The sequence below is a fragment of the Arabidopsis thaliana genome (assembly GCF_000001735.4).
Source record: "Arabidopsis thaliana chromosome 1 sequence".
Taxonomy (NCBI): domain Eukaryota; kingdom Viridiplantae; phylum Streptophyta; class Magnoliopsida; order Brassicales; family Brassicaceae; genus Arabidopsis; species Arabidopsis thaliana.
Genome location: NC_003070.9, coordinates 14,147,692 through 14,174,683, shown reverse-complemented (window position 1 = coordinate 14,174,683; position 26,992 = coordinate 14,147,692). Strand labels below are relative to the sequence as shown.

General features: G+C 30.7%; 2 protein-coding genes and 1 long non-coding RNA gene across 4 annotated transcripts; 2 read left to right on the top strand and 1 right to left on the bottom strand.

The window, feature by feature from the left end:
- Nucleotides 1-2,577: 2,577 nt before the first annotated feature.
- MCT1 (MEI2 C-terminal RRM only like 1) lies at nucleotides 2,578-4,333 on the top strand (the record flags this gene model as incomplete). Of its 2 annotated transcripts, NM_103365.1 has the most annotated exons (4): nucleotides 2,644-2,930; nucleotides 3,016-3,108; nucleotides 3,197-3,341; nucleotides 4,157-4,333. In NM_103365.1, the coding sequence occupies 4 exons, from the start codon at nucleotides 2,644-2,646 to the stop codon at nucleotides 4,331-4,333; spliced, it is 702 nt and encodes a 233-aa protein (NP_174902.1). The 2 variants fall into 2 exon arrangements, with proteins under 2 accessions (NP_001077670.1, NP_174902.1); NM_001084201.2 differs by lacking the exon at nucleotides 3,016-3,108 and having other exon boundaries at nucleotides 2,578-2,930.
- An 8,412-nt stretch (nucleotides 4,334-12,745) lies between these two features.
- On the bottom strand, nucleotides 12,746-16,232 carry NIA2 (nitrate reductase 2). The gene is made up of 3 exons (NM_103364.3): nucleotides 15,023-16,232; nucleotides 14,696-14,836; nucleotides 12,746-14,599 (listed from the first exon to the last, which is right to left on the bottom strand). The coding sequence occupies exons 1-3, from the start codon at nucleotides 16,065-16,067 to the stop codon at nucleotides 13,032-13,034; spliced, it is 2,754 nt and encodes a 917-aa protein (NP_174901.1). The 5' UTR covers nucleotides 16,068-16,232; the 3' UTR covers nucleotides 12,746-13,031.
- Nucleotides 16,233-18,714: 2,482 nt separating this feature from the next.
- On the top strand, nucleotides 18,715-19,578 carry AT1G07013. The gene is made up of 2 exons (NR_139184.1): nucleotides 18,715-18,852; nucleotides 19,431-19,578. It is a non-coding gene; the product is annotated as an other RNA (long non-coding RNA).
- Nucleotides 19,579-26,992: the final 7,414 nt, after the last annotated feature.

Sequence of the window (26,992 nt, the reverse complement as noted above, 5' to 3'; positions counted from 1 at the left end):
ACAAGAAAGTTATTTTTTTGTAATATTCACAATTTTATATCACCTAATCTGTAGGTAGTCGTCACGTACTACAAATACATGGTGATATTATTTTTAATTATGATACAACTAATAATAATGAGGAACAAACAAGTGTTTTTTTCCTGGGGAACATGAAATTCACTGCGGGAATAAGACAAAAACTGTATATTTACCTTACTCGTTTTCTTGAAAACCTCGTTTAATAATTTTCTGAAAATTACTGTAAAATCATCATTCAACCGCCAGTAAAGTGTATTCAGAAAATCACTTTCAAATTTTTTTCAATCGGTGCAACTTATACTTCTCCAGTGTCATGCAATTTTTCTTATAGTTATCTAAAATGTGAAACAGAGCAAAGAAGCCTTACATTGTCGTTTGGTTTAATACCAAAATTAATAATAACATTGTATGATTATTTTGTGTTTCCAATAGCTGCATGTAAAGGTAATGATGCCCAAACCAAGGGAAGACTTTTCACGTCACTAATCTTCTATCAAATCTATCAAACCCATACTTGTACTCAGACTTCTCACGTTTGTCTTCATAGGTTATCATCACCTCTTTTTGCCTACTCAATTTTTATTTATTTTTACTTATTCACCTAATATCTATTTGAGTACACGTTTTATGTTTCATGATGATACTCATATTAATAATTACAACTTACGTATTTTAGAAGATCGACTAACGTATTTTGTGACACGTTTTATGTTTCATGATGGATTCATTTCATGCCACTTGTTTAAAACTCAGTTAATTAAGAATCATTTGAAGACTTATCATAAATTGCTATGTTTTACCAAATATATAGTATAACTTTTTTGCTTACGTTGTATGTTTTATAATCAAATCAGGAGTCAGATTTTGGTATAAGAATATATACTCAAATAAACAAAAAGAAAGACTCAATTACTGTTTAGTTACGTCAATACGAGTGATCAGAACTTAAAAGAGAAGTCAAATATGTGAAATTGACCTTAGCTAAGAACTTCCAAAAAAAGAATTCAAACCCCAGTGGCAAAATAGAAGCAAAAATTAGCTTTAAAATCAAAGCTTTTCTGATCAATTTTTTCTTGGGACTCTGCCTCTCTATCTCTCTGCCTCCGAATTTTCTTTTACCTTTCACATGAGTAAAGCGACTCACAAAGACAAGTTTCAATGAAACAAAGAAAGTTATCATAAAATAAGACAAAACAGAACCTAAAGAGACAAGACAGAAGGTACATACTACATCTCTGCGTCTGAGAAACAAATTGCTTTTGTTTTCTTGTCTTCTTCTAGAAAATGCTACTCTTATTTTTCCTTGGATGTTATCCTTTTGCTTTTTTTTTCTTTGTTATTTACTTATTTATATACACTTGGTCCTTCCATTTTTTCTTTTTTGGTAATTGTCCTTCGAATTATTTATTTTATAAAACAAAAACATAATTTAATTTACTGGTATATTTCACTCTGTCACTCTTGTTACATTGACTGAAATTATTTATTTTATAAAACAAAAACATAATTTAATTTAAACAAAAAGAACTCTATGAACACTTGTAGTTTCCTCTAAACTCCTCTCAACTCGAGTACCCCCATCATTCGTCACACGAACTGATGAACAGAAGATCATTATAAGAGACAGTCTAAATTTCTTTTAAACGCTATTGATAATTTTCTTTACGCAAATATAATTTGCTTTATTTAAAACTACTTAATCCATAATACATATTCCTGACTACACATTTATGGCATAACAATAGATTGACCACCAAACGGACACATTCACTTCCACTGTTTCACCTGAACAACTAGTGTTTTAAAATAGTATAGATTCACCAACTCTTTAACACTATAAAATTACAATCTTTAGTTTGATACAGTTTTAAAAAAAGGTTGGATATTGTAACGTAAATATGATCAGTAGTTTGCATGGAAAGAAATGAACATGGAACAATTGCATGTTCATAAGCATACCATTTCATCTTAACTATCCTAATATTCTTTTGATTTTATTCTATTTCGATTTGGATTTTATTAATATAGCTAAAAAATAAAAGAATCTAAACCAAATTAATCAATATTTTCATAAATAATAGCATAACAAAGGGAATGATAGAAAAAAAGTAACTACACAAATTTGAAAAAATTCAAACGAGATTCCAACAGAGAAAAAGTGTCTAAACATTTGTCCTACGATTGCAATTTGACCAATTAGATAGTACAAATCAGAAGATGTCTCGTCGACAATACGATTGATAGCCCAGTGGATAAACTCTGCTTCTCCCTCTCTCAATCATGCCGCCAGATCAAAAATATTCAATAGACCATAAAAAGCCTACCATTTCTTAGTATTGGGACAAGAGACATTAAATGCAAAAACATTAAAAACAAAATAAGAAAGAAAAAAAACCTAAAAACTTGTCTGAAAAAAGCTTCTACTCTGATTCTTCTTTTCTCTTTTCTACTGACACGTTTTCAATCACCTTAAACGACAAATCTCTCCACAACAAGACACGACACAACAAAGCTTATCTTCTCAAAACCCTTCACTCACACTCTCTCATCTCTAGGGTTTCACTAACACAAGCTTCCTTTATCCCTCTCTCTCTCTTTCTCTTCCTAGTTTCTTTAGCTTCCATGGAAACGAAAAAACCCACTAAATCTTTAAACCCATACGCACCGGCGTTTACTCCTCCTTCTCGTTCTCCTCCTTTGTTTAACTTTAACAAGCCATTTCCTTGTTACAACAAGCCTTTTAAAGCTATTACCGGCGCTCATGTTAAGCCGGAAAAAAACCCTTTCGTCCGTTATGGGTTTTGTCACCGGAGATGTCTCCCACCAAGGCTTTTGAAGAAGCCTTTACCGGAAAATAAGCTCGCCGGAAGAACCTCGGTCATGGTTAAGAATATACCTAACTGTCTCGGGTCAGATTTTATCTCTTCTCAACTTTTTTATAATTTTGTTTTTGGGGATGGATGAATTAAAATAAGAGTTTGTAAGAATTTGCAGACGAATGGATCTCTTGAGGATTTTGGACAATCATTGTCGGAAACACAATGAAAAATCTTCCTACGACTTTCTTTATCTGCCTATGGATTTTGGGTGAGTTAATGCTTATTTTTCTCTATTTTGGGATGAAATTAAATGCTTCTTGCAATAGCGGTGATGATGGACATTTAATGTGTAACAGGAAACGAGCCAATTTGGGTTACGCCTTCGTTAACTTCACGAGCTCTCTCGCAGCGGAGAGATTCCGGAGAGAATTTGAAAACTTCTCTTGGGACAATATCGGGTTCAGGAAGAAGATTTGCGAAATTACAGTGGCTAAGTATCAGGTTTGTGTTCTTTTGATTCTTTGGTTAGCCATTGTTGTTGTTATTTAGAGTTAATCTTTTGGTTTTGATTTGATTTAGGGTTAAAGTCTTGGTTTTGACATATTTAGAGTTAATTAGTGCAATCTTTGTTTCTGGTCTATTTTGTTACAAGACTCTCTTTTATCTTTGGTTCATCATCTGTTGTTGCTCATTTAGGGTTGTATTGTGCAATTTGGTGTTTGAGTCTCTTTCTTTCTTGTTTTGAACTCTCAATATCTTGTTTTTTTCCTTCTTCTTTGTATAATTTCTCAATTTCTGTTTTCGTCTCTCTTTTTATTTTATTTTGTTGAAATCTCTCTTTAAATCTTGTATAAGTAACTGTTATTGCTTATTTAGAGTTGTTAAATTGTGCAATTTTGTGTTTGAGAATCTCTTTCTTCTTGTTTTGCTTATTAATGACTCTTTATATTCTTGGTTTGTAATTGTTTTGTCCTTCTTTTTATATGATTTAGAGTTGAGTAGTGCAATTTTGTGTTTGAGTCTCTATATTCTTGTTTTGTTTGTTAAAGACTCTTTTATTCTTGGTTTAGTAACTGTTGTTGCTTATATTTGAATAGTGAAATTGTGCGATTTATTAAATTTTGGGTCTTTTTGTTGTAGTTCTTGGTTTTGTAATGGATGTTGCTTATTTAGAGTCGAACTCTTTTTTCTTCATTTGATATGACTTAGAGTTAAATAGTGCAATTTTGTGTTTGAGCCTATATCTGAAGCTCTTTTATTCTTGGTTAAGTAACTTCTGTTAAATTGTACAATTTTGTGTTTGACTTTTGTGATAGGGGAAAGAAGAGCTGACTCGACATTTCAGGAACTCAAGGTTTACTTGCCACACCGACGATTATCTCCCGGTGGTTCTCTCGCCCCCGAGCAACGGCTTCACGGCTTATACTCTCACAAAACTTGGTTACCGAGTCGGCGCACTTGGTGGTGGTTCACGAAACGCTTCATTGCGTTAAGGTTTTTAGGGTTTCGTAGAAGAGAAATTGTGTTTTCATTATCTCCCTGGGTGTGGTGTCACCAACTAGGGTGAAATGGAAACATAGCTTTCCTCTTACTTCTCTCTCGTTCGCTTTTTAGTTTTCTAGTTTGTGTGTTCGTTAATTAGTTAAAGGTGTGTTATGAACTTAGTTACGCTACTACAATGGTCAAGTGCTCTTATTATATTCCACGTTCTTTTAATATCCTATGTCTCATTCTCTTTCTGATTTTTTTTTTTCATATGGAAAGTCTTCAAAATAAATGGATCTAACATATGTCGTAGCTAATGTAAAGTGGTTATACAATTTAACCCTAAATTTCTTCTTTTATCACCACCGCTCAAAGCTTTGGAATGTTAAGGATTTATTTGGATAAAAGTTCCTTAAGAATTAACAAAACGAAAGTTTCAACGAAATGGTCTTTAGACCCAATACGGGCTTTATCAAAAGTTAAAACAGCGATACAAAATTTGGGCCGGTACTCATAGAAAGCTTTTGATTATACGGTGGGCCTCAATAAACTTTGGATAAGCAGATATTGAAATGGGCGGTAATGATATTGTAATGGACTAGTTTTTTGCGGTTTAACTAAAAATAAAGTTGATCAGTTAAAGCATTTTGTTGAACAAAAAAAACAATTTCAGTATAAGCAAATCGTAAATGTGAGTTTTCATTTCAGGTAAATCATTGTAGACATTTTAATGGTAAGAAACATTGATTTTTTTTTTTTTAATACCAGGAGGTTTTGGATCGAAGCCTGTAATCCCTCTAAACCCGAAACCACAACATATAATATTAGTTTTGTTCCAAGCGTCACTCGAACCACATCATATAATATTGACTTTTCTACATGAACTAAAATTGAAATAATACTAATTCAATTTATTAATTACCACGGATTTGTCTCATGCTTCTCACATAGAATCTTCTCATCATATATATATTATCAATTTCTTTTTGTGATAAAAGCCTAAAAGAATATCATATATATATATATATGTGTGTGTGTGTGCGCTTGTTATTACATTTACAATAATCAGATATTGAGAGTTTAAAAATCTTTTGTGTCAAGAGAGTTCATTTTGATTATACACAATAAATATGGTAGCGTAAGTCATGATATCAATTAGATAAAGAAGCTTTACAATAATCTTGTAGTAAAACATATAAATGTATCTTAACGAAAAGGTAAATATAACTGTAGACAGAACAAAAGAGGAGTTGATTCATATCTTTTCTTTTGACCCAAAAAGTAATACTAAATCAGTTCTTTTTCTTCTTTATCTATCAACCTTCTGAGGTGAACTTTGTTGCGTCATTTCCAGACTTTTCTCATGCGATAAAAATATCATATAGCTTTAACTATGTAAACATAAAAATGTAAAAAATGATGACTTTTTGTGAAGCCAATCATTTCTTTAAAATATCTTACGAAGAGTAGTGGAGTCTACATTTGAATAGCAACGTAGCTGTGCCTTCTTCTTTTTCTTCCTCCTATTTTCATAGAAACAAGAAAATAAATATAACATTTTACATAAGGGGACAAATTATAATTTGATAAGTTATGAGGATAATCTTTTTTTTTAATGTTGGAGCATATTGTTTCTATGGTTTTAAAATTATATACGATTTGAAGTGGTTTAAATTTAATAGTTTTCAATGACTAATTTTAAGTTTATACTAAAGACAAAATATATTCAAACGATAAGTAGATGAAAGAGTTAGAACTATATGTTCTATATATTAAAAAAATATATATATATATGTTCAGAGAGGTTGATTTAATTTTAGATGTTTATTTATATAAAATTTATTCCTTACTATATTAACTTGTAAGAAATATTATAATTTTTGGAATTAGATAATCAAAGTTTTATTTTTGAGTATTAGAAGAAAAAAAACCCATCGTTTTCTCTTAATTTCAAGTTGTAAGCAATACAATAGAACTATAGCATAAATGTTAAAATGTACATCAAAGCATCTTGAACCAAAAAATATACTTAACGAATTTCAACTAAAAGGGCATAAGATAATCAAAATGATCATTATAATGCGTCAGGGGATCTAATAACGCATTTTCTAATACATTAGTTAATTAGGAGCCTATGGGCTTGAGCCTCTTGACAAAAGTGATAAGTCAAACCAATATATATAAGAAAAAAAATAATTTACTAATACGAAAATAGATGAATCTTTACATTGCTTCCACTTAAATTTTGTTTAATAGAATTTAGTAAAGAAGCCGATTTTTAATGTATAAGTAGGTCTTGGATCCTATGCTATCATGAAATATTTTAATTTTTTTGAAGTATTAAATACATTAGAAAATACTAAGTTATTGTTGAAGGTTGTTAATAGTAATTAATCACGTTCTCAGTTCAATTTGTTTTTGGTTTTTAGAATTTATTATTATGAATATAGTAACCAAAATAAAACTAAGTTAGTAAGGATGATTGATAAGAATTTATAGTTATTAACCATTTTAGATTCACGTTTTAACAAATATACATTTAAACTTTTGATAAATAGAAATTAGTTAAAACGTGAATCTAAAATGTTTAATAACTATAAATTCTTATCAATCCACCTTACTAACTTAGTTTTATTTTGGTTACTATATTAAAATAGTTAGTATTACATTTTGAAAAAGTAGTTAGTATTTGAAAAAAATAGTATTATTACATTTATATGGTAATATATAATTCAAATACTAACTATTTTTCTTTTATCATCAGATATTATTTATGACTCAAACGAACTAAAATTGTAGAAAATTGTTTACATAAGTGCATAAATTATTTGTGTCAAATATCTGTTTTGACATTTTCATTACGAGAGATTAAAAATAAAGAAAAGAATTTCTCGTCGGTTTGAAACTCAACCAAATACTAACTATTCGAATATCTATAAACTTTTATTTGTTCGTGAATGAATATATAAAATTAATTGTGAATGCTTTATATTTCCTCTGTTTCTTTTTGTTTGATTGTTTAGAAGAAAAAATTTGTTTCAAAATGATTGATTTTTTAGGTTTTCAATGTAATACTTATTAGTTATAATTGATAAATTGTACACTTCAATATAAATTATTAAATATCATTGGTTTAGAGTTATTGAAAATTGTAAATCACAAAGAATAATATATTTAAAAGAAACATTTAATATGTTTTCTTAATATTTATGTTTTTTCTAAACAACCAAACAAAAAAGAATAGAAGGGAGTATTAATGTTCTGTTCTTACAATAATGAAAAGTATCTAGAGTTATTACAGCTCGAAATAAATATACTATATATCTATATATATATAGTGTTGGCCCGATCCAATGTCTTTGGAACCGTGTTGCAATTATTTTCACACTACAAATCAAATTTCTTTTAATTATTAAAGAATCCCACCAACAAACATATTACTACTTCTATGAGTTTTCGGTATCAACAACACATTATAAAATTTATCACTAGAAATACTTGTTTACTGCGAAATTTAATGCATATATTTTGTAAAGTAGAAGCCCTAAATATATGGAAGGATGCAAAACAAAGAGTTTCTCTGTTTCTGCAACCCATCACTAATTTAAGCTTGTTGTCCATATTCTATGTTACGTCATACTTAACTTTCTTGTCCTTGATAATGAAAAAATAATTCCTTAGATTAGTTGACAAAATAAAAAAGAAAAAAAAAAGCAAGAGATTTGTTGAAAAGGATTGAATATATAGAAAATGAAAGGAAAAACAAATTGAGCTTTAACTACCTCCACAAGTCTCTTGCGCCATTACAGCTGCCCAACACATTTGTCTTATGACTCAATCTATGCTGATAAAAAGATATTTACTAATGCAAAATATAATTAGATCTTAAACTTCATGTGTTTCTCTCTATATATATATCTTAATTAGTTCTTTGGATATAAAAACACTCGTTCGATGTTACTATCATACTTCCCAATTGTCATCACTTAAATGTCAAATCATTAAGAGTGGTTCACTGTCCATCTTTGTGCAATTTATATTATCTTTGTGTTGGATCTAATCGTGCCGTACTTGAATTCAATTAAACGCTATAAACATATGATTTTCCACCCATTTAAGAATTTGTTCCATTATATTCGTACAAATGGATGTATCATCAATGTACCAAATACATAAAAATGTAAATTTTGTTCAAGCATGAAATGCAACTATAACGATTTGTTTATTTTCTTTTTTTTGGTTAAAGACTATAATGATTTGTTTCCCCTTTTACTCCGATTCGATTAGCTCCATTTTTATAATTATTTTTTTTAATATTTAAAAGTTCAGGTCCAAAGGCTTTACATTTCTAAAAGGCGAGACCCATAACAGATTAAATTTATCTTTTTAAAACAAAAGATCTTTTTCAACGTATCTGGAACCCAACACTTCTACCTGAAAAATTTACTACTAGGCCAACAGCGCACGTTGATTTTAATTTTATAATAATTTTAAAATGATCAATTCGTTGAAAGATTTTGTGTAAATGATATTCATAAAGGTCAATACAATCAAGTTATTTTCAGTTGGAAACACAAAAAGATATTTCACATAAATTAGTATCACATATCAGAAAAAAAAAAATCAAATTGGTCGATTATCTTATTTTGAATATAAAAATAATAATGAAAACTGTTGAATATGACACAATATAATAAGTAACTAGTCGTATTCGTTTTGATCTGTATTATTGGACGAGGACAAAATAAAAATGTGGTGAGGTTCATACAATATTTTGGGGTCTTCAAATTTATATATAAAAACCCAAATAAAAAAAGTCGCGGCCTTTCCAACCACCAAGCAGCAGATGGGATGCGGCGGGTCCGAGTACGACCCGGTAAAGACGGTCGGGTTTGGCTCACCATAACGGGTGAGGACGTGTGACCTTGCGACGCGGAGCCAGACAAGCTACTAAGTTCGGGAGCATGTGGGGTTCACACGTTTTAACTAACACGTGGTCACGTGATATTTGCATGGCTATGGCATGTGGCGGCCACGACCAACTTTGGTTTTACAGTTTGATAAATTAATCTTTTTTGCTCTTTAATTACTTTCGACTAATTTCTCAATTTTTGCAACTGGTAAGTGCATATAAATATATAAAATATTTCTTTTCCAAGGAGTTTAATTTCAATTCTAGAGTCTTTACGTGAAATATCTTTCTATTTTTTACAAAATACTTATTTCGAAAGGACTAGGAATGGATGGATGAAGCAACACCAACGTAGTAACATTAAACTGCACAGGTCTAGATTTTTTTGCCTATACACTTAAATAAGTTGACATCATGTTGAGTGAATCTAAATTATATGTAATAGATATAACTGTAAATTTGTTTTTATTTTCTATAAATTTGATATTTAACGCCAAATTTAACTTGAATTAGCAGAGATTACAGATTTGTTATCTATGAGACATACAAATGCAACCTAGAAAAACATCAATTTTAAAACATATAACCATGTTGTGAATTAGGTTAAATAATAGAGAAATCGTTAAAAAGAAACAAAGTTTCTTGAGGCGTTTTGAGTTTAACCTAGTTTACTTTTCTTTTTTTCTTCATTAGTCTGATATAATCAATTTTACAAACTTAGTTTCTCTAATTATATAGGCTTTGAAAATTTAATATAACAGAAATAAAAAATATGAAAAATCTTCTATCCATGATATTTCTCCACTCATTCGAATAGAGCACCCAAAAGATTTTATAAATTTTAAGTTACTTTAAATTAACAAATGATGGGTCTGATTGGTAACCAAAAGCTTTACAAGTTTTTTAGCTATTAGTTTTATCGGAATAATGCAAAGTTGTTAGAAGGAACTATAGAAAAAACTGAGAGTAAAACTTTTTGTAACGCTTTTGATAAAGTTTTGACAAAATTGTGATATTTCTCCACTCATTCGAATAGAGCACCCAAAAGATTTTGTAAATTTTAAGTTACTTTAAATTAACAAATGATGGGTCTGATTGGTAACCAAAATCTTTACAAGTTTTTTAGCTATTAGTTTTATCGGAATAATGCAAAGTTGTTAGAAGGAACTATAGAAAAAACTGAGAGTAAAACTTTTTGTAACGCTTTTAATAAAGTTTTTGTGATTAGTAACTGTCGAAACTATACAAAGCTATATTGCTATTAAAATGGTTACTATTCAAACCCAGTATAAGTGAAATTACATGTTCTTTATTTTTCACAGATAAATCTTACACGTTAACAAATTATTAGGTATGATGGTTTTGCTTGGCTTATATATATGGTTATATTTTGAAGATTTTCAAAAGAAGAAGTTCAATTGTCTTATATATATAGAAGTGAATATGTTGTTAGTTCAATTATTTAGGAAAGAGGTATTTGAGTTCTGTCGAATCTAAGTTCGACGAAGGCTTCTCTTCTAGTTAAATATCCATCCACATACAACAAATCGTACATCTTTTTTTTTTTTTTTTTGCTTACTTTACATTTTAATTTGCATCACAGTAGATCGACCAATAAGAGAAGTTCCCTTCTCTCGTTTCTCTCGTTACCAACAACAGATTCACGAGATACCTAACTTTTTTTAATCGTTTTATTTTACCTGAAAACGAAAGGTCAGAATCATTTATAACTTATTCTTAGGATGATGTAACGAAATTGAATCATAAAGCTCAGGTGAAGTATATTTACATCCCAAGTCCCAACGATTTTAATGCCACAAACAAGCATGATATTTGCAGGGGCAGCATTTACTATGTACTTACTATTTTACTGTTAATATCATAAACTAATTGATTCGAAATATAAGAAATATAACTATATAAGCCCTTTTAACAAACAAAAAATTAAAATTAAATATAAGCTCTAAAAATAATAATAACCTTTATCTAATTATTTAATAGGTAAAACAGGTAAATAATTCTAAAATTTACATTGGAAATATAAAACTTTTATCTTTGTGGGACAAATTTTTCTTTAGAAAATTCATTTTTGTGGGATGGAGAGAATACTATTTTACTGTTAATATCATAAACTAATTGATTCAAAATATAACTATATAAACCCTTTAACAAACAAAAAAAAAACTAATTAAATATAAACCCTTTAACAAAAAAAAACTAATTGATTCGAAATATTCTTGGTGTGCTGGCTATTTTATTTTATCAAAAGCTAACAACTTGCTTAGGATAATCATATTTTCTGTCATTATCACAAATCATAATAATTGTTTGAAAGCAAATTATATGTTATGCTTACTAATTTTAAATCTGAGAGTCAATTAGGAACTACTCGTCTCATCAATTCAAAATAATATTTTCTCCTGAGTTTAGGGGAGTTTTATTAGTTCCAATAGATGTGGTATTTATTTAAATACATTTTGTATGCGTGATGACTTAATCTTAGTTAAATTTATTATTTATTTTGAATGAGCTTTTCTATATTTAATTTAGAAAACAAATTTAGAATTTCTAAACAATGAATAATAATAAATTCAACTCCAGTTCATGTGCATCACTAAGTTGAAGGACACTAAAATTAGACTACTTCTACATTAGATCCTCCAGAATTGGAGATATCGACTATTGTTTGATTTTTAATTTATAGAATTTATGTTGAATATTTTGAGTCATATACTATCATAAAATCATGGGTGCATTATCAATCATCCGAAGATTTTTTGTTGTTGTTGTTGATCATATAGTATTCCAAGCTTCCACTATTCAATAAATCTAAAACATATTATTGTATACTAATCTCTACATATTTCTAGAGTGACACATTTTTAAATGAAATAACATCAATTCGTTTTACATCCGTTCGATTTTTATATGTTAGAAAATATATCTTTGCATTTTTCTGTCGACATTATTTAAGTTCTTGAAGTTATGAATCGTTGATATATGATTTTATTTAGATATATATATATATATATATCGTAACATTTTCTATCGGTTTAATAGCACACTATTTTTATATAGATATGATGTTCCTTTTGGATAACTTAGAACATAACTTGTGATGCTGTATTAAAATTCTAATCCTGTAATGGAGAAGAGTTTGGATGCTAGAAACATACTTTATAAACATGTACAATTTTAATAAGAACAAATTGAATATTAACTGAAAACTCTAAAGATTCTCAAACGATTGATATATTGTTAAACTAATCACCCAAAAAGGAAGAGTCTTCTAAATTACAAGTTAATAAAACAAATGAAAAAAGTAAATTCACTCCCCCTAATCTTAAATCATATATGTGGTGAAGATTAATATAGGAACTAATGGACGAGTTTGGTTTCAACTTGCACAACAGGAAACTACTTCGCTTTGGCTTTATTCTCTTTGAAAATGATTATTGGTGTCTAATAGCTGTAGAATTTTTATTTTATTTTTTAACGACAAAGACATATGAAAAAATGAACATATTCAAATTGATATTCATAATGTGAAGTAAACGCAGAAAATTCAATGTACGATAACCTAACCACAAAAATTTCTGAAATTACTTTTTGTATATTATTGTGAAAAAAAATATCGATCGTGAATACAACGAACACATTATATTTCCAAATCCAAGACTTTAAAGAACCAACATTATATACAAACAAATCCCTCAATACTTATTTAGAATCTATCATAACACTAGGCTTTTTGACGACTTAACGTTTTGACTTTGAAATATCTTGGCTTTAGACTAGAATATCAAGAAATCCTCCTTGATGTTATATTGCATCTTCTCCAAATTCGGCTGAACCGCAAACTGAATCATCGGTGGTGGTCCGCAAGCCATGGCAAGGGCTGAGCCATCTAATCCATCAGGGATATGTTCTCGCATAATCGCCTCGGAAATAAACCCGGTACTGTATGCCCAACCTTCCTTAGCTGATTCCACTACGTACCAAACCTTTAACCGGTCCGGGTATTGCTCTGCCCAACCATCCAGTTCCTCCCTTAGGAGAATATCTTCCTCGGTCCGGTTAGCATAAATGACGTACATTTCAGTCTCATCCTCTGGATCCTTGAGAATGGCTTGGATAATTTGGTAAACCGGAGTTATTCCGGTTCCACCTGCCAACATTGCCAATTTATCAGCAAACTTTGGTTTACCGTGAACCGTGAAACTACCCTTGCCGAGATACTCAACGTGACCCAATGGTCCTTTAATCTCCAAAGTTGACCCTATAGGCAAAGAGTCTAGGTACTGAGACATGAGCCCGCCGTTAGGGAATCTTGGGTGGACACCGCCAAAGTAAATCTTGACCACGAGCTCGAAGTAGCCAACCACATCAACGGTGCTGCTTGGTGTGTAAGCTCTGAGGCAGAGCTTGTCATTGATGGTGGCGCAAAGGAAAATGTGCTTACCAACCGGTAAGCCTAGAACCATATCCTCAACCGGTAAAGCAAACCGGAATTTACGAACATCATGAGAAATGGAAGTCTTTTCGACGAGTTGAACCGGGACTTTAGCCCGGGGATTAACCAAAGCGAGGTTCCTAACCGGAGTCGCCTCTCCAATGGGAGCCAACAGCGAGAACACGGCGGATGAACCGTGAACCGAGTTGTTAGGCGAGGAAGAGTCAGAGGAATAACCAGTGGTGATGAGCTCACCGATACGGTAATCCTCAAGCATCTTCTTGGCTTTATCCGAGTGAATGGCTTCAAACTCCTCCGTACAATCCGTACCAGCATTGATCAAGATTGAATCCGAACCACCCGGGTGATCCATAAGGAATCGTGTACAATCATAGATATGTCCATGGACAATGATCCAGCAAGAGTCAGCCGAATTATGCTTCTTGACCTCGGACATCGAGTACATCTTCGCAGTTGTGTTCATAAACGGCGTCGAGACAGACTTCTTTAGACTAGGAGGCGCGTCAGCCGATTTTTCGAGGTGACGTTCCTTCGCCATCCATCCACCAGATTCATTACCAGGAAGCGTTGGATGCTCGAACACAATCCCAATCTCTCCCTTGTGTGGCTTGCACACGTTAGTCTTCACTCTAAACCAGCAGTTATTCATCATCCCCATGAGATTCCATATCATTTTCTCGGGCTGCGTGTTGAGAGTCTCGTCCCATGCACGAACAGCAATCTCTTTGGCACTAAGCAAGTCCAAAACCTCAACCTCAAGTGACCAAAAACACCAACACCAGAACTTCCCATACTTGTTTGGCTTCTCTTGATGGTCAAGTGCACATACGTTCCATGTCTCTCCACCATCTACCGTGACCTCCACACGGGTCACTTTTTTTCCACCTCCTGTTTTTTTTTGTATAAAGATTATTGTTACTATTAAATTAAATCATCCTATGAAATAACGTATTTATTAAATTAAAATGTTAAAAGGACAAGTACCGGAATATGCGTAACCCTTTAAAGTATAAGGTCTTTGGGTTGTGAAAGCGTTGATGGGAAGAATCTCCTCGTGACATGGCGTCGTAATCACGGAGTTTATGTTTAGCTCGTTGATTATGTACTCTGGCTTATACCACCAACCTAAAACAAAACCATTGAATTTGAATTTATGTAAGTCACAGAAGCTGACATCATCCACCAACATTAGTTTTTCATTTTTTAATATGATTTCTGTTTTTGTTTTTCTCCTATAGGTTCGGAGACTTTTTAAACATATCAATTAGTTCATCTTAATGAGATTTATTGAAGCAAAAAGATTTTATGTACCTTCTTCGTCGGCGAGTTCGGCGTCTACCAAAGAAGGTAAAACTCTGTTGTCCTTGAAATGGTAGAAATTGTCGGATTCTTTAGTTGTGACAATGATTCGTTTCAACCATTTAACCATCCGGCCACCAATGAAACCGGGGATGATGATCCGAACCGGAAAACCGTGGTCTGGTGTTAGATACTCTCCGTTTTGCATATAAGCCAAAATGATGTCTCTTGATGGATCCATGGCATATTCCTTCTTGATGCTCGTTCCGTATTTGGAACCAGCAGTTCCGGCACCGCCCGGAAGATCCTCCGACCCTTCGAAGCAGACGTTGAGAGCGCCGCCTTTTCGGCTAAAGATCCCGCAGCGACGCAGTACGTCGCAGAGAGGGACACCACGCCACACGGAGGTGGAAACTCCGGCGGATCCCCAGTTGAATCCCTTTGACTTCTTCACCATGTTCTGTTCCTTACGGCGGTTCCCCGCGCAGACTAGCGTCGCGGCGAACTCGCGGTAAGCAAACTCGGAGACGAGCTGGTCCATGGTGAATTTCATGGGCCGTTTGACGAATCCGGTCACCTCGACCGTCCATTCGGCCCATTGGGCTTTAGGGACGTGGCCGTGGTTACGAACGTAGTGCAACGGGACAGGGGTGATAAACCCGTGGTGCATTAAACGGTTAAGAGGCGCCTCGGAGTTGAAGGGATGTTTCCCTGTGAGACGTACCATGGAAGGGTTACGCTCGATCCAGCTATCAGCCGTGTATTCGTCCCTCGGGTCCAAAACGGACGGTTCAAGCTCGGCGTTGGATTTTCTTATCATCTCCTTGTAGTACACGGCGTTGCTGTTGTGTGTCTCGTTCTCGTCTTCGCTCGACACGTCTTCGTCATCGTCATGAACCTTGGCTGGTTTCAAGAACACGGTTTGGTTGGTGGTTTGGTTCTGGTGCGCCTTAGGGGAATCGGACCGGCCTGGAACGGGAGGTTTGTAAGAACGAACCACGCCGTTCAAACCTGGCTCGAGACGAGCGTATTGGCGATTATCTACAGAGGCCGCCATGTTGGAAAGTGTATAATCGTAAATAATGTAGAAAGCAGAGCCTTTTTCTCTCTCTATCTCTCTCTTGTGAGTGAGATGAGATCTGAGGACGAAAATGCATCGTTGGTGGAGATGAAGTTATATAGGAGAGAGCCTAGTGGTATGCTTTTAGGAAGTATCGTGCCGAATCACACGTATGGGACCATTTGTGACTTTTTAATTTTTTTCTTACACACTTACTATTAATTTTTTCTTATGACTTGACTTAATTAAATAAACCATCCATTTGTTTGACAAAAATAAACGATCATAGTTATTCAATAAGCTTAAAATGATCATTTTTGTCCCTATTTGTTATAAAACAAATGTGAATTGTTGGAGTAGTTTTGTAAATACTTTTAACGTCTCGGAAACATGTATAGATTTTTTTTTGTCAACTAAGAAATGATGACAATTGAATAATATATTATTATCTATCATTGGTTATTTCCTGTAATACAATATAAAAATGTGATCAAAACATTTTCCTTTTTATTTTAGTCGAATTTGTTTTACTAAAAAATATGTTTTCTTATTCGTGACACAAAGCCGTATTTATTTTTAATGGAAAAATAACGATAAAAGATGACAAAATAATTAAGAGCAATAAAATTAGTAATACAAAAATCGTGGTGATAATATTTTCATACTATTAATTTTAATAGTTTTTGTGATCGGTAACTATTAAAACCGTATATATATATATATATATATATATATATATATATATATATATATATATTTTGTAAACCGTATATTTTTTACCAGTAAATTAAAGAATTATCAATGTGTTAACATAGGAAGAACGTTCCTTTTATTATTGAGATTTGATAATCCTTTTACCCCTGGTTCTAGTTTAGAAGTTTATCAATGTTCTTATATCCTTCAGTTAAACATAGGAACAACGTTCCTTTTATTCTTGAGATTTGATAAATCAATTAAACATATTATCAGAAAAAATCTAATAATCATACAATATTTATTTTCTTATTAAACGTTATTTTCAGTAATATTTTCTTATTAAACTGTTTTTTAGTAATATTTTTTTTTGATAAAATTAACAGATGTGATTTTCAGCAATATTGATGAGATATTAATTATTGAGTAATCTAATTTTTTGTATACATTATTATAACCTAAAATAGTTCCTTGAATCATCTAAAAGTTTAAAATACCTATGTATGAATGTTGGAAAATGAAAAAAAAAAAAAAACTGAATGATGGAAAATGATCACGTTCATCTTTTTCCTTAAAATAACTACAAAATTATTTCTCTTTTTGATCAAGATGCAACATTACAGCCACCTATATATTAGTATTACTGTTATTATTGTTTTTCTTCGGAAAGAATGGCGGTGACTAATCAAAACCGACGGAGCCACGGGTTCAGCAGATTCAGTGGGTAAATCTTTCTTTATTTAAGACTTTTTTTTGTTGAAAATTTCATTGAGTAAATATTGAATATTGATTTTCTTGTGAACTTCTAATTTTGGGTAACCAATATACATCTTTATTTTTTTTATATATATATATATATATATACTTCTTCTGTTATAATATATAAGATATTTCACTAAAAAGACAAAGTTTAAGATATTAATTAATATTTTTACATTAAAAAACATATTTTGATATTTAATTAAAGAGAGTTTGCTAATGAATTTTTTACTGCAGAATAAAAATTTATCTTTTGAGATGTGAGATGAAGATTAAATCTGTGAAAGAAAAAAAAGTAAAAAAGACAGTTTAAGTTTAAATCATATGGTACTATTTATATTATGTTTAAGTTTTATACTTTAAAAAGGAACATGAAAATTTAGTTGATTTCAAGTTTCCACTTTATTTTTTTTTATGCTAACCTTTCATGTTAAAGTGTCAAACAATGAAAACTAAATTTGTTGCGAAGACTATTACTATCCATACAACAATTTCTATTTCATAGCACAATTTCTTAAATAAGACTACTTGCATATAGCAGTTTCAATATATATGATTTTTATATACCTAACTTTACAAATAAGATAATCAATACAATATATATAGTATAGTTAATATAGGGAATTAGGGACGAGTGATATGAAGAAATTATATTTACGACGTTTCTAAAAGCGGTCGTTTGTTTATTCTTTACATTGTTTTATCATTTTTGGTGGTTTGTCATTTTCCAAACTATTATTCTCCTTTTTAATAAAGTCATTAAAAAATGAGTCGTCAAACTTGTGAGATATTTTACCTCAATTGATCGCCTAACTTGATTATTTAGCTCGTAGTTGTTGACTTGTTGTCATAACGTCATTAATCCTCCAATCTCAACATTAATTATAATCAAACTTTGACAATATTTGCGTAACATAAAAGCGAAAATTGTTTATTGCCACAAATGGCAATTCAGCACTCTTTAAACACCTATTTCTACTTTATAACTCTCGCATATCTAATAATCACAAAAAACTCTCGCATATTAATGAATAGATGTTGGCCAGATTGTATTATATATATCAAAGTAGTTCAAAATAATTTATGGATTATAGATTTTTATTTTATTTTTAAACCTTTTTAAAAAAAAATTTAATCGCCGTTTTTTTCCAACCTATTGCCTTGACTAGATCTGACCGGCGTGTAACGGTTCTTATAGCGCCGGTCCCTTCTCTTGTTTTATTATCTTTGTTTTTTACGATTGTGAAACGTGCTGATTTTGACGAGGTAGATTGGGTTGTAAAAAAGCTTGGTTCTAAAAAACTGAAATCAACAACCCTTAAAGTAGATGGTAAAAATATAGTCGATGTTCTCGCTTATGCCTCATGATGTGGATCTTCGTCTTGTCTCTAGTCAGGTGTCTTATTTTGTTTGGAGCACTAGAGACTGTTCTTCTTCTCTCAACGGATCTGAGCAACAACGGTTTTGTTTTTGGTGCCTCGTCCCTCTCTTTTCTCTCCCACTTCCTTTTTTGTGTTCAAGTGTTTTGTGGCCTCCTCTTATTGATTTGGTTGGTTACCCAAAACAGTTGTAGTGACTAGCTTGATCTCTATTTTTTGGACTTGTTTGCACGTGTTCCATGGTTTTAGTGGTGGTCTTTATGGTACTCTTCCCGGTTTGATCTTGTGATGCTCTCTTTTGAGATTGGTTTCATCCGGTTGATGAATTGTCTCACTCCTTGTTTCTATAGTTAAGACATGATTGAGGTCTGGTCAGTTCAATGGCTTCGGCGTTCAAAGATTGCTGAGTCGATATTGTCGCTTTCTGAAGTAGGATAGAAATTTTTTATGCTTTGTCCTGATTCTCTCTTGCCGGAATAGTAGTTTAGGTTCACTTGGTTTTGAGAGGTAGTATTGTATCACTATAGGAGGTTTCGCTAGATGTGTTTGGTGTTTGGCTTTGATCATTTTGTTTCAAGGGAGCTATTTTGATATGTCTATATCTCTAGAGTTATTTTTAGTCTTGGCTTCTATTTCATTTTTTGAGGTTTATTTCAAGTTATCTCTATTTCGTTTCCCTTGTTAGGGATTAGTTTCTAGAGATATATTTCTTTTCCGTCGGCTTTGTTTCTGGAAAAGTTAATCTCTTGTCGGCTTTGTGTAACAAAAACGCATCCCACTCTTATATTCTTCCATTATATTAATAAAATTCGAAAGAAAAAAAAGAAAAAGAAATATTTCACTTTTTTATTGTATAGATTTATCCTTTCTAATTTTATTAGACACTGAGGATTTGAATGGTGATGCGGTTGGATGGACAAATCCAAAAACGGTTTAGTGCACTTTATTTTTAAAGCGTACAACAAACTGTCATGAACCAACTCTATTTATATGTAAAAACGATCTGTGACAGTTTACTTTAATTATTTGTAAATCCGCACCACTATAGACAAATTTGTAAATGATAAATAAAAATGATTCGGTATAAAAATGGATTTTCCCGTATTTACCACTACAACAATTTAGAATCTAAATTCTCATAGTCCTCTGCCTTATCTGTATTTAAAAAGGTTTTTATAATTATATTTTATATTATTTATAAATATAGATAAATAAATTAATATTTTTGTAAGTGTTTTAAAACACCACCAAATTTTCAAATATCATAATATTATAATTTAATTAATTTTGTATAATATATTAATTTTGGATTTTGTTAAACTTTTATTTTTTTGACGTTGTTAATTAAATAATTACCCATTGGATAATAAAGTAACCCCTGTATTTGTATAGAACCGATGCAAAGCATGTGCCGACAAAAAGTGTAACCCATGATTACAAACCATTAACGCGTAATAATTAGTATTAACATTTATAATGGTTAGATTCTCTAGATTTATCTAAATAAACAAATAAAAAGAATATAACTATATTTTGAATGATTTAAGTTTGGAAAAAAAGAATGATTTAGAATTTAATAAAATTTTGTATAAAATTAGATAATGTGTTATTAAACTATTTCGATATATCACTAAAAATTAGTATGAAATTAGATATTTGTATTTTAACTTATAACTCTTTCTAAAACCTTTTAAATTATTAAATTAAATTTGATCACTTCAAAATTTCCAATAATAATGGATTTGAAAAGCATTTTTTTTTCAGATCAGTAGTTCAATGTCTTTTGATTATAATAACATTTACAAATAATATTACCAGTAACATTCCATTCTACTTTGTATAATGCTCTACACTGCTATTTACAAAAATACTTTTCAAAAATAGTCCAAAATAGGAAAAATAATTACATATACCAGTTTCGATTTTCATATTGTGTAATGAGTTACATCAGAACTAATTGAAATTGTCGAGCCGACAATCAATAGTTATTCTAGCTATATGAAAATTATAGTACATAATCATTATGATTGAATAGCTACGTACGTAAAGCGGCTTCTCCGACGTTGGTTTGAAATGTTTGCTCAACTTATGTTTTTCAAATGTTTTTTTTCTAAAATTTGTAACTCTCAATACTCTTTTGAACATAATATTTTTGGTTGGTCAAAAAATATCACATTTTAAAATTATTCATATCTACAATTTGTAACATTAGTTATATATTATAGAACGGTTTTAAAATTTATTATTAAATAACATATAATTTATATTTAAAAATTTATGATTAAATAACATAAGATTAATCATTTCAATTTATTTTTTGATTGTGGAAGCTTCATGATCTAGTGGTCGAGGATTTAAATGCTTGTACAACAATGCTACGGTTTGATTCCTAGAGAGCAGTTTTTTTACAACTTAATGGCGTAAGGCTAATCGAAAATTTAAGAATGATGTAGAGCCGTTCATTGTGATATTGAGTGTTAGGGATAAGATTCTTCAACATTGGTATGGTGCATATAAAAATTGTAACACCGGATTTTGGAAATATGGTGGTACATGTAGAGAAGTTTAAAATAACTGATTTGCTTATTTATGTCACAAAAATGTAATTTTTTTTCGGTCAAACGTTCCGAGAGAACTCTACAGTTAAGGAAGTTTGATCGAAAATAATTTCAGGATGGATGTCCTTTCGGGAAATGATTATCGAAACCGTATGAACGAGGACAAAACACAGAAAAAAATCATGTGGTGATTTGTAGGATTGGTAGGGAAATATTTGAAGCCTCATGTATGTAGTAGACGGACCGTCGGACAAAAATGTGGTCCAAAAGCCCGAAAGAGGCGTGAATGTTGCAGGAAGTACATATATTTTGTATAGATCTGATAGATTGATCAATATTTATAATAAAATTAATCATAATTTCTATGATTATAATCGAGTACGGACGATTAAAATTTTTATTATATATATTCAAATTGAATACACCATCTAACTTACTCCAATTATCAAAAAGGAAACATCCACATTTAGTAATTAAATTTGATTTTGTTTCAGGAGAAGTTTTGGCGACTAAATTGATGGTGAAAGTTTAATATTTCTGTCCCTAGAAAAAATTTAAACTCGGAAGAAACACAATGAGCCAATAAAGAGTGTGAAGTGGCGCATGGAGATTCCAACGGTCCATGAGTAACAAAAACATGGATTTCAAGTTACCTCACTATCTCGTTACATGTCTACATGCTGATGTGTTCCAATATTTTCAAAAAGAAAAAAAAAAGAAAAGAAAAAACAAACACTTTCACTCTTATTTGGAAATGGAAAGAAACTTGTTACAACAATTTGGAATGATAATTACAAATATTTAATCCAACGCAAATTCTTTTCTTTTCTTCACACTACACCACCTAAAAATACTCATGATTTAACACATTTAATGAATATATAAAGTACGAGAAAATATTCAAGTGTCGATATCACATATCATATATTATATTTTAATTTAAATAACTCTTACATGCAAATTCAATAAATAATTGACAAAAGTAACAATTATCTTTGAACAATGTTACAGGTATGATTTTATCAAAAAATAAATATTACAGGTATGGTATTACTAAAATATAATCGCACTATTTTTCGTTTGAAAAAGAGGAACAAATAGTTTAAGAGAGATTACAAAAACTCAACCATTCTCAATTTTTATGATAAAAAATAATTTTTGAAATCATCATGATATTTTAATAAACCAATTCAACCATTCCTTTTTATTTGATAATTTAATTCTTGTAAGTTTTGTTTCCCTATTATTTTATTTTATTTTGTTTCAATTAAATTACAAGTACAATGCTATAAGCAAATATATTTAAAAATAAATTTCTCATATTTGGAAAAAGACTACAAAAATATTTGAGACCATAATATAAGCTTGTTTGAAACATAATATTTGGTCGTTTTAAATATATTATAAGAATATGTTATTTCTAAATTAATTAAATTACATTTAATAGAAATTATTACACACATATTATATTATCATGAAAATATACAGTCAAGTATGGATATTATACGGTGAGGTTAGATATTTTACATGCCAATTTAAATTTGATTGGACCAGATATCAAATTACTTTTTTTTTTTTTTGTCAAATGATATCAAATTACTAAAAGCACATACTTGCAATGTCCACCAAAGATACTTCATTTTTTGTGGTAAATGTTATCACGTTGTGTGTCGGTAACAAAAAATTTACGGAAAAAAGTATAAACTGTGACTCAAGTTGTAGCCGATATGAAACATTAGAGAAAACAATTAACCATACAATATTTGAATGTCACCCTGCATGACAAATTTGGGTTCTTTCGCATATACCTTCGGCTCAAGGGGTTTTCCCCTCAAGTTCTATTTTTACAAATATGGATCATTTATTATGGAGAGTCCCTTCAAAATTTGATTCATTTTCCTTCCAATAGATAATTTGGTATATTTGGAAAACATGAAATAATAAGATTTTAGATAATGTGAATAAAAAGACCTATTAGATGTGCTATATTTAGCGGAAAAAGAAGCATATTTAGATTAAAATATGCATGTAACATTGTTATATAGAACAAAACGAGCTTCATACGGGAAGAGAGTAATATAGTAATAAATATATACATTTCTAGATAATACACTATAAACACTTTTGAACTAATTTGGGGTGTAACAGATAAAAAGTAAACTCATAAAAACAAAATGATAAAACTATATTAAATAACTAAAACTGTAATATATAACTATTTCTGCACATTTAGTATGCAGAATTAGCAGTATATACTTTTTAAAAGGGTATTAAGGTTGTTTTTATCAAACTTTTATTCAAAAATTATTTTATAAATTAAATCCGTGGACACACTGCAAAACCGAAGTCATAAAGTGGGATGGATTAAGATTGTCATTTTTTAGACAGGGAGTTTATGCGGATCGAAATGTCGCAACCTGCAAAACGAAATTGAACTCGTAGAAGACGGGTTAACCCCGCATGGACATCTTTAGCTGTGATAAATATCTTTAACCTTTACGTAGCTATTCAATCATAATGATTATGTACTATAATTTTCCTATAGCTAGAGTAACTACTGATCATCGGGTCGACAATATCAATAGGTCTAATGTAAATGTTTCATTATACAATACGAAAAAATCCAAACTGGTTTGTGTAATTATTTGTCTGCATTTTGACTATTTTTAAAAAGCAATTTTGTCTTAAGAATGTATCAGATTGGAGGAAGAAAGGAACTTTGGTGAAACTTTGACACAAGGATTTCAAAGAGTCAAAAAAGAGAGGAGGAAGCTACATCTAGGGACGGCTAATAAAAGAAAGAAAAGGGTAAACTAAACTTAAATAGTTTTGAAGACAATGTGACCTTTGCTGAACCTTTGAGCCATCTTTGTATATATAGCTCTCTCTACTCTTGCCTTTGCTAGAAAATTCCAAAATATTCCAACTCAAAATATTTTTATTAATTAATAAAACAAAACAAAGAAGAAATATGCCATTTGGCTTGTTTTTCATTAGATAAGGTGCACATATTGAAGTGGGGCTTTCTCATTAGCATTTTGACATGATTATGGAGAAGTTGAACATTATTCAAAACCTTCATTACAATGCCTTCATTCAACTTAGCCGCACAAAAAAAAATAAAAAAATTAGCCCCATAAATAAGGGAATAAACTCCTTCATACATAAGTAGCAATCACTTAGGAAAGTAGGCATTGTAATACACCATCAAGATAATTCATAATAGAATGAAGTAGTTTCGTACATTGTTAATATTAATTCTTAGAATTAATGTAAATGATAGCAAGTACGATCAGAGCACTTTTAAGTGCTTTTAGTGTGATCGTGAAACTGATTCTGAATAGATTTTTGATAGGTGTGTATGATTTATCTCCTTATAAACCGGTTTTAACAGATTTTATCTAAGTAGGGAAAACGGGTTTTGAACTGTAGATGACTAAATACATTGTGTTTTCGACATATCCATCTTCTTAAACCAAGTTATACTCTTTATGGTATATTATTATATATGTATGACTAGGGGTTGGAAAATTTCCTTATTTTTAGACAAGATTTGAAGTTGTCATTTTGACGTCACGAGGGTCATATATATAATGCTTTTTCGATAAGAAAAAGAAACTAAAACATTGAAGAAAAAAAGAACAACAAAACAAATCGATCTTGAAAAAGACGAAGATTGTGATTTGTGGTTTTTGACGTACATGCATGTCTATTTCTTATTTTCTGTTTGTTTTTATTTTCTCAAAAAAGTAAAAGAAAAAATGAGAAATACTGAAAAAGCCAAAGGAAGTTGCGTTTCATGAGATCTTGTGGCATCCAGAGAATTTTGGGTGAACCCTTTGCCAACCAGACAAAGTACTATTTTGATGGCTATATGAATTGTTCAAATTTGATAGGCAAAATAATATATCACCACAAAAAGATATCAACTTCACCACATCCACAAGAAATTCAGGAAAATTATCTGAAAAATCTAGTTTATTATCATTTTCAAATTTACAAGGTATTTTAATATTGATTCATATAAACATAGCAGAACCACAAATTACGATTGTCCACGCAGATAAATAAAAGAAGCTGATCGTGACCATTAAACATGAAAGTAACACAAAATAAAACATAAATATCTAGTCTAGATAGATAGAACATTCGTATTTTAATACCGATCAGATATCTCCATTGTTTTGCCTGTAAATTTTGACACCTCTTAATCTTTCACCTTTTGTGGCTAGACTCCATCTTCATATGTTGGTTGGTCTCTATCTCAAAAGTTTGTAAGATTAAAAATGACTCTATAATTTATGAATGATGTTAAACTTCTAATGATTTTTTTTTATATATTAGATAACCAAACATATTTTTAAGACCAATTGAAATATGAACCATAAGATTATAAGTGAAAACACACCATTTCTTTCATCATACAATAAATTTTACTTTGTCATAGATATATGCCATACTATTGAAAAACATAGAATTTAGTACTTATTTATATGGGTAAATATAACAAATAATATTACATTGTATATTTTTATAGTAAATGACGCAATCTTACATAGAAATGTATATTTCTTTCTTGAATGTATTGTGCTCAGTTCGTTACTATAATATTAAACTATGGAGTATATAAACAAACATCGAGCATTGCCCACCAAAAAATAAAATAAAACATCGAGCATAATTTCTTTTATATTCATTTTTTGGTAGAATTGTTTCTAATATTATGAAACTAGGAGTTAAAATGAATTTTCCTTTTAGATTAAAAAAAAAGTTTCACAAAAAAAAAAATTAAAAAAAAAAATGAATCATTAGATCTTTATTAAATAAAACAAAACAGAAATCCATGTGTGAGCATCCAAACAGATACACAAATATGTCTTCCCAATGGTGTAAAAGGCAACCAAGAAACAAAGTAACAGTCTAATAGATAGTATTATTGGTTTAAGTGGTGTAGCAATCATAGTGGACGAAGATTTCTTGAACCATCACATTTTTTATATGTCTATATTGTTAGTATATGTGATGCTAATGTAGCCTTTCTAGATGGAAGCTATGGAATAAAGATGATGTTTTCAGTGTAATTGGTCCAAGTATTATTGGTTTAAGTGGCAGTTGCTTGCACATGCTCGTGTGGACCGTCTGCACGTAGCATAATATTTGTTATGTTATATTCTAATGTTGAAAATCCACGTAAACCGTCAAAGAGTAAATAAACTACGAATGTAAAAGGACATAAATTAGCATATTAGCATGGATGATGCACAAGCAGTTGCTAATTATGCTCAACCTGGATCGGTGAAAGGGAGAAAATAAGTCGAGTCCAGTAAGAAAGGCCCAACTAAATAGAAAACTGTGTTTTCCAATAGAGCGGAAGAAAAGCCAAGCCTGCTGAGAATATTTAACTCGTGCCAAAACAGTTAATAGGAGTTCAAAATTATTCAGACAAATCAACGAAATAAACACTACGTCTCTCTTTCTTTTTCTGTTTCGCAAGAGAAGAATAAGTACAAGAAGAAGAAATCGAAGAAGGAAA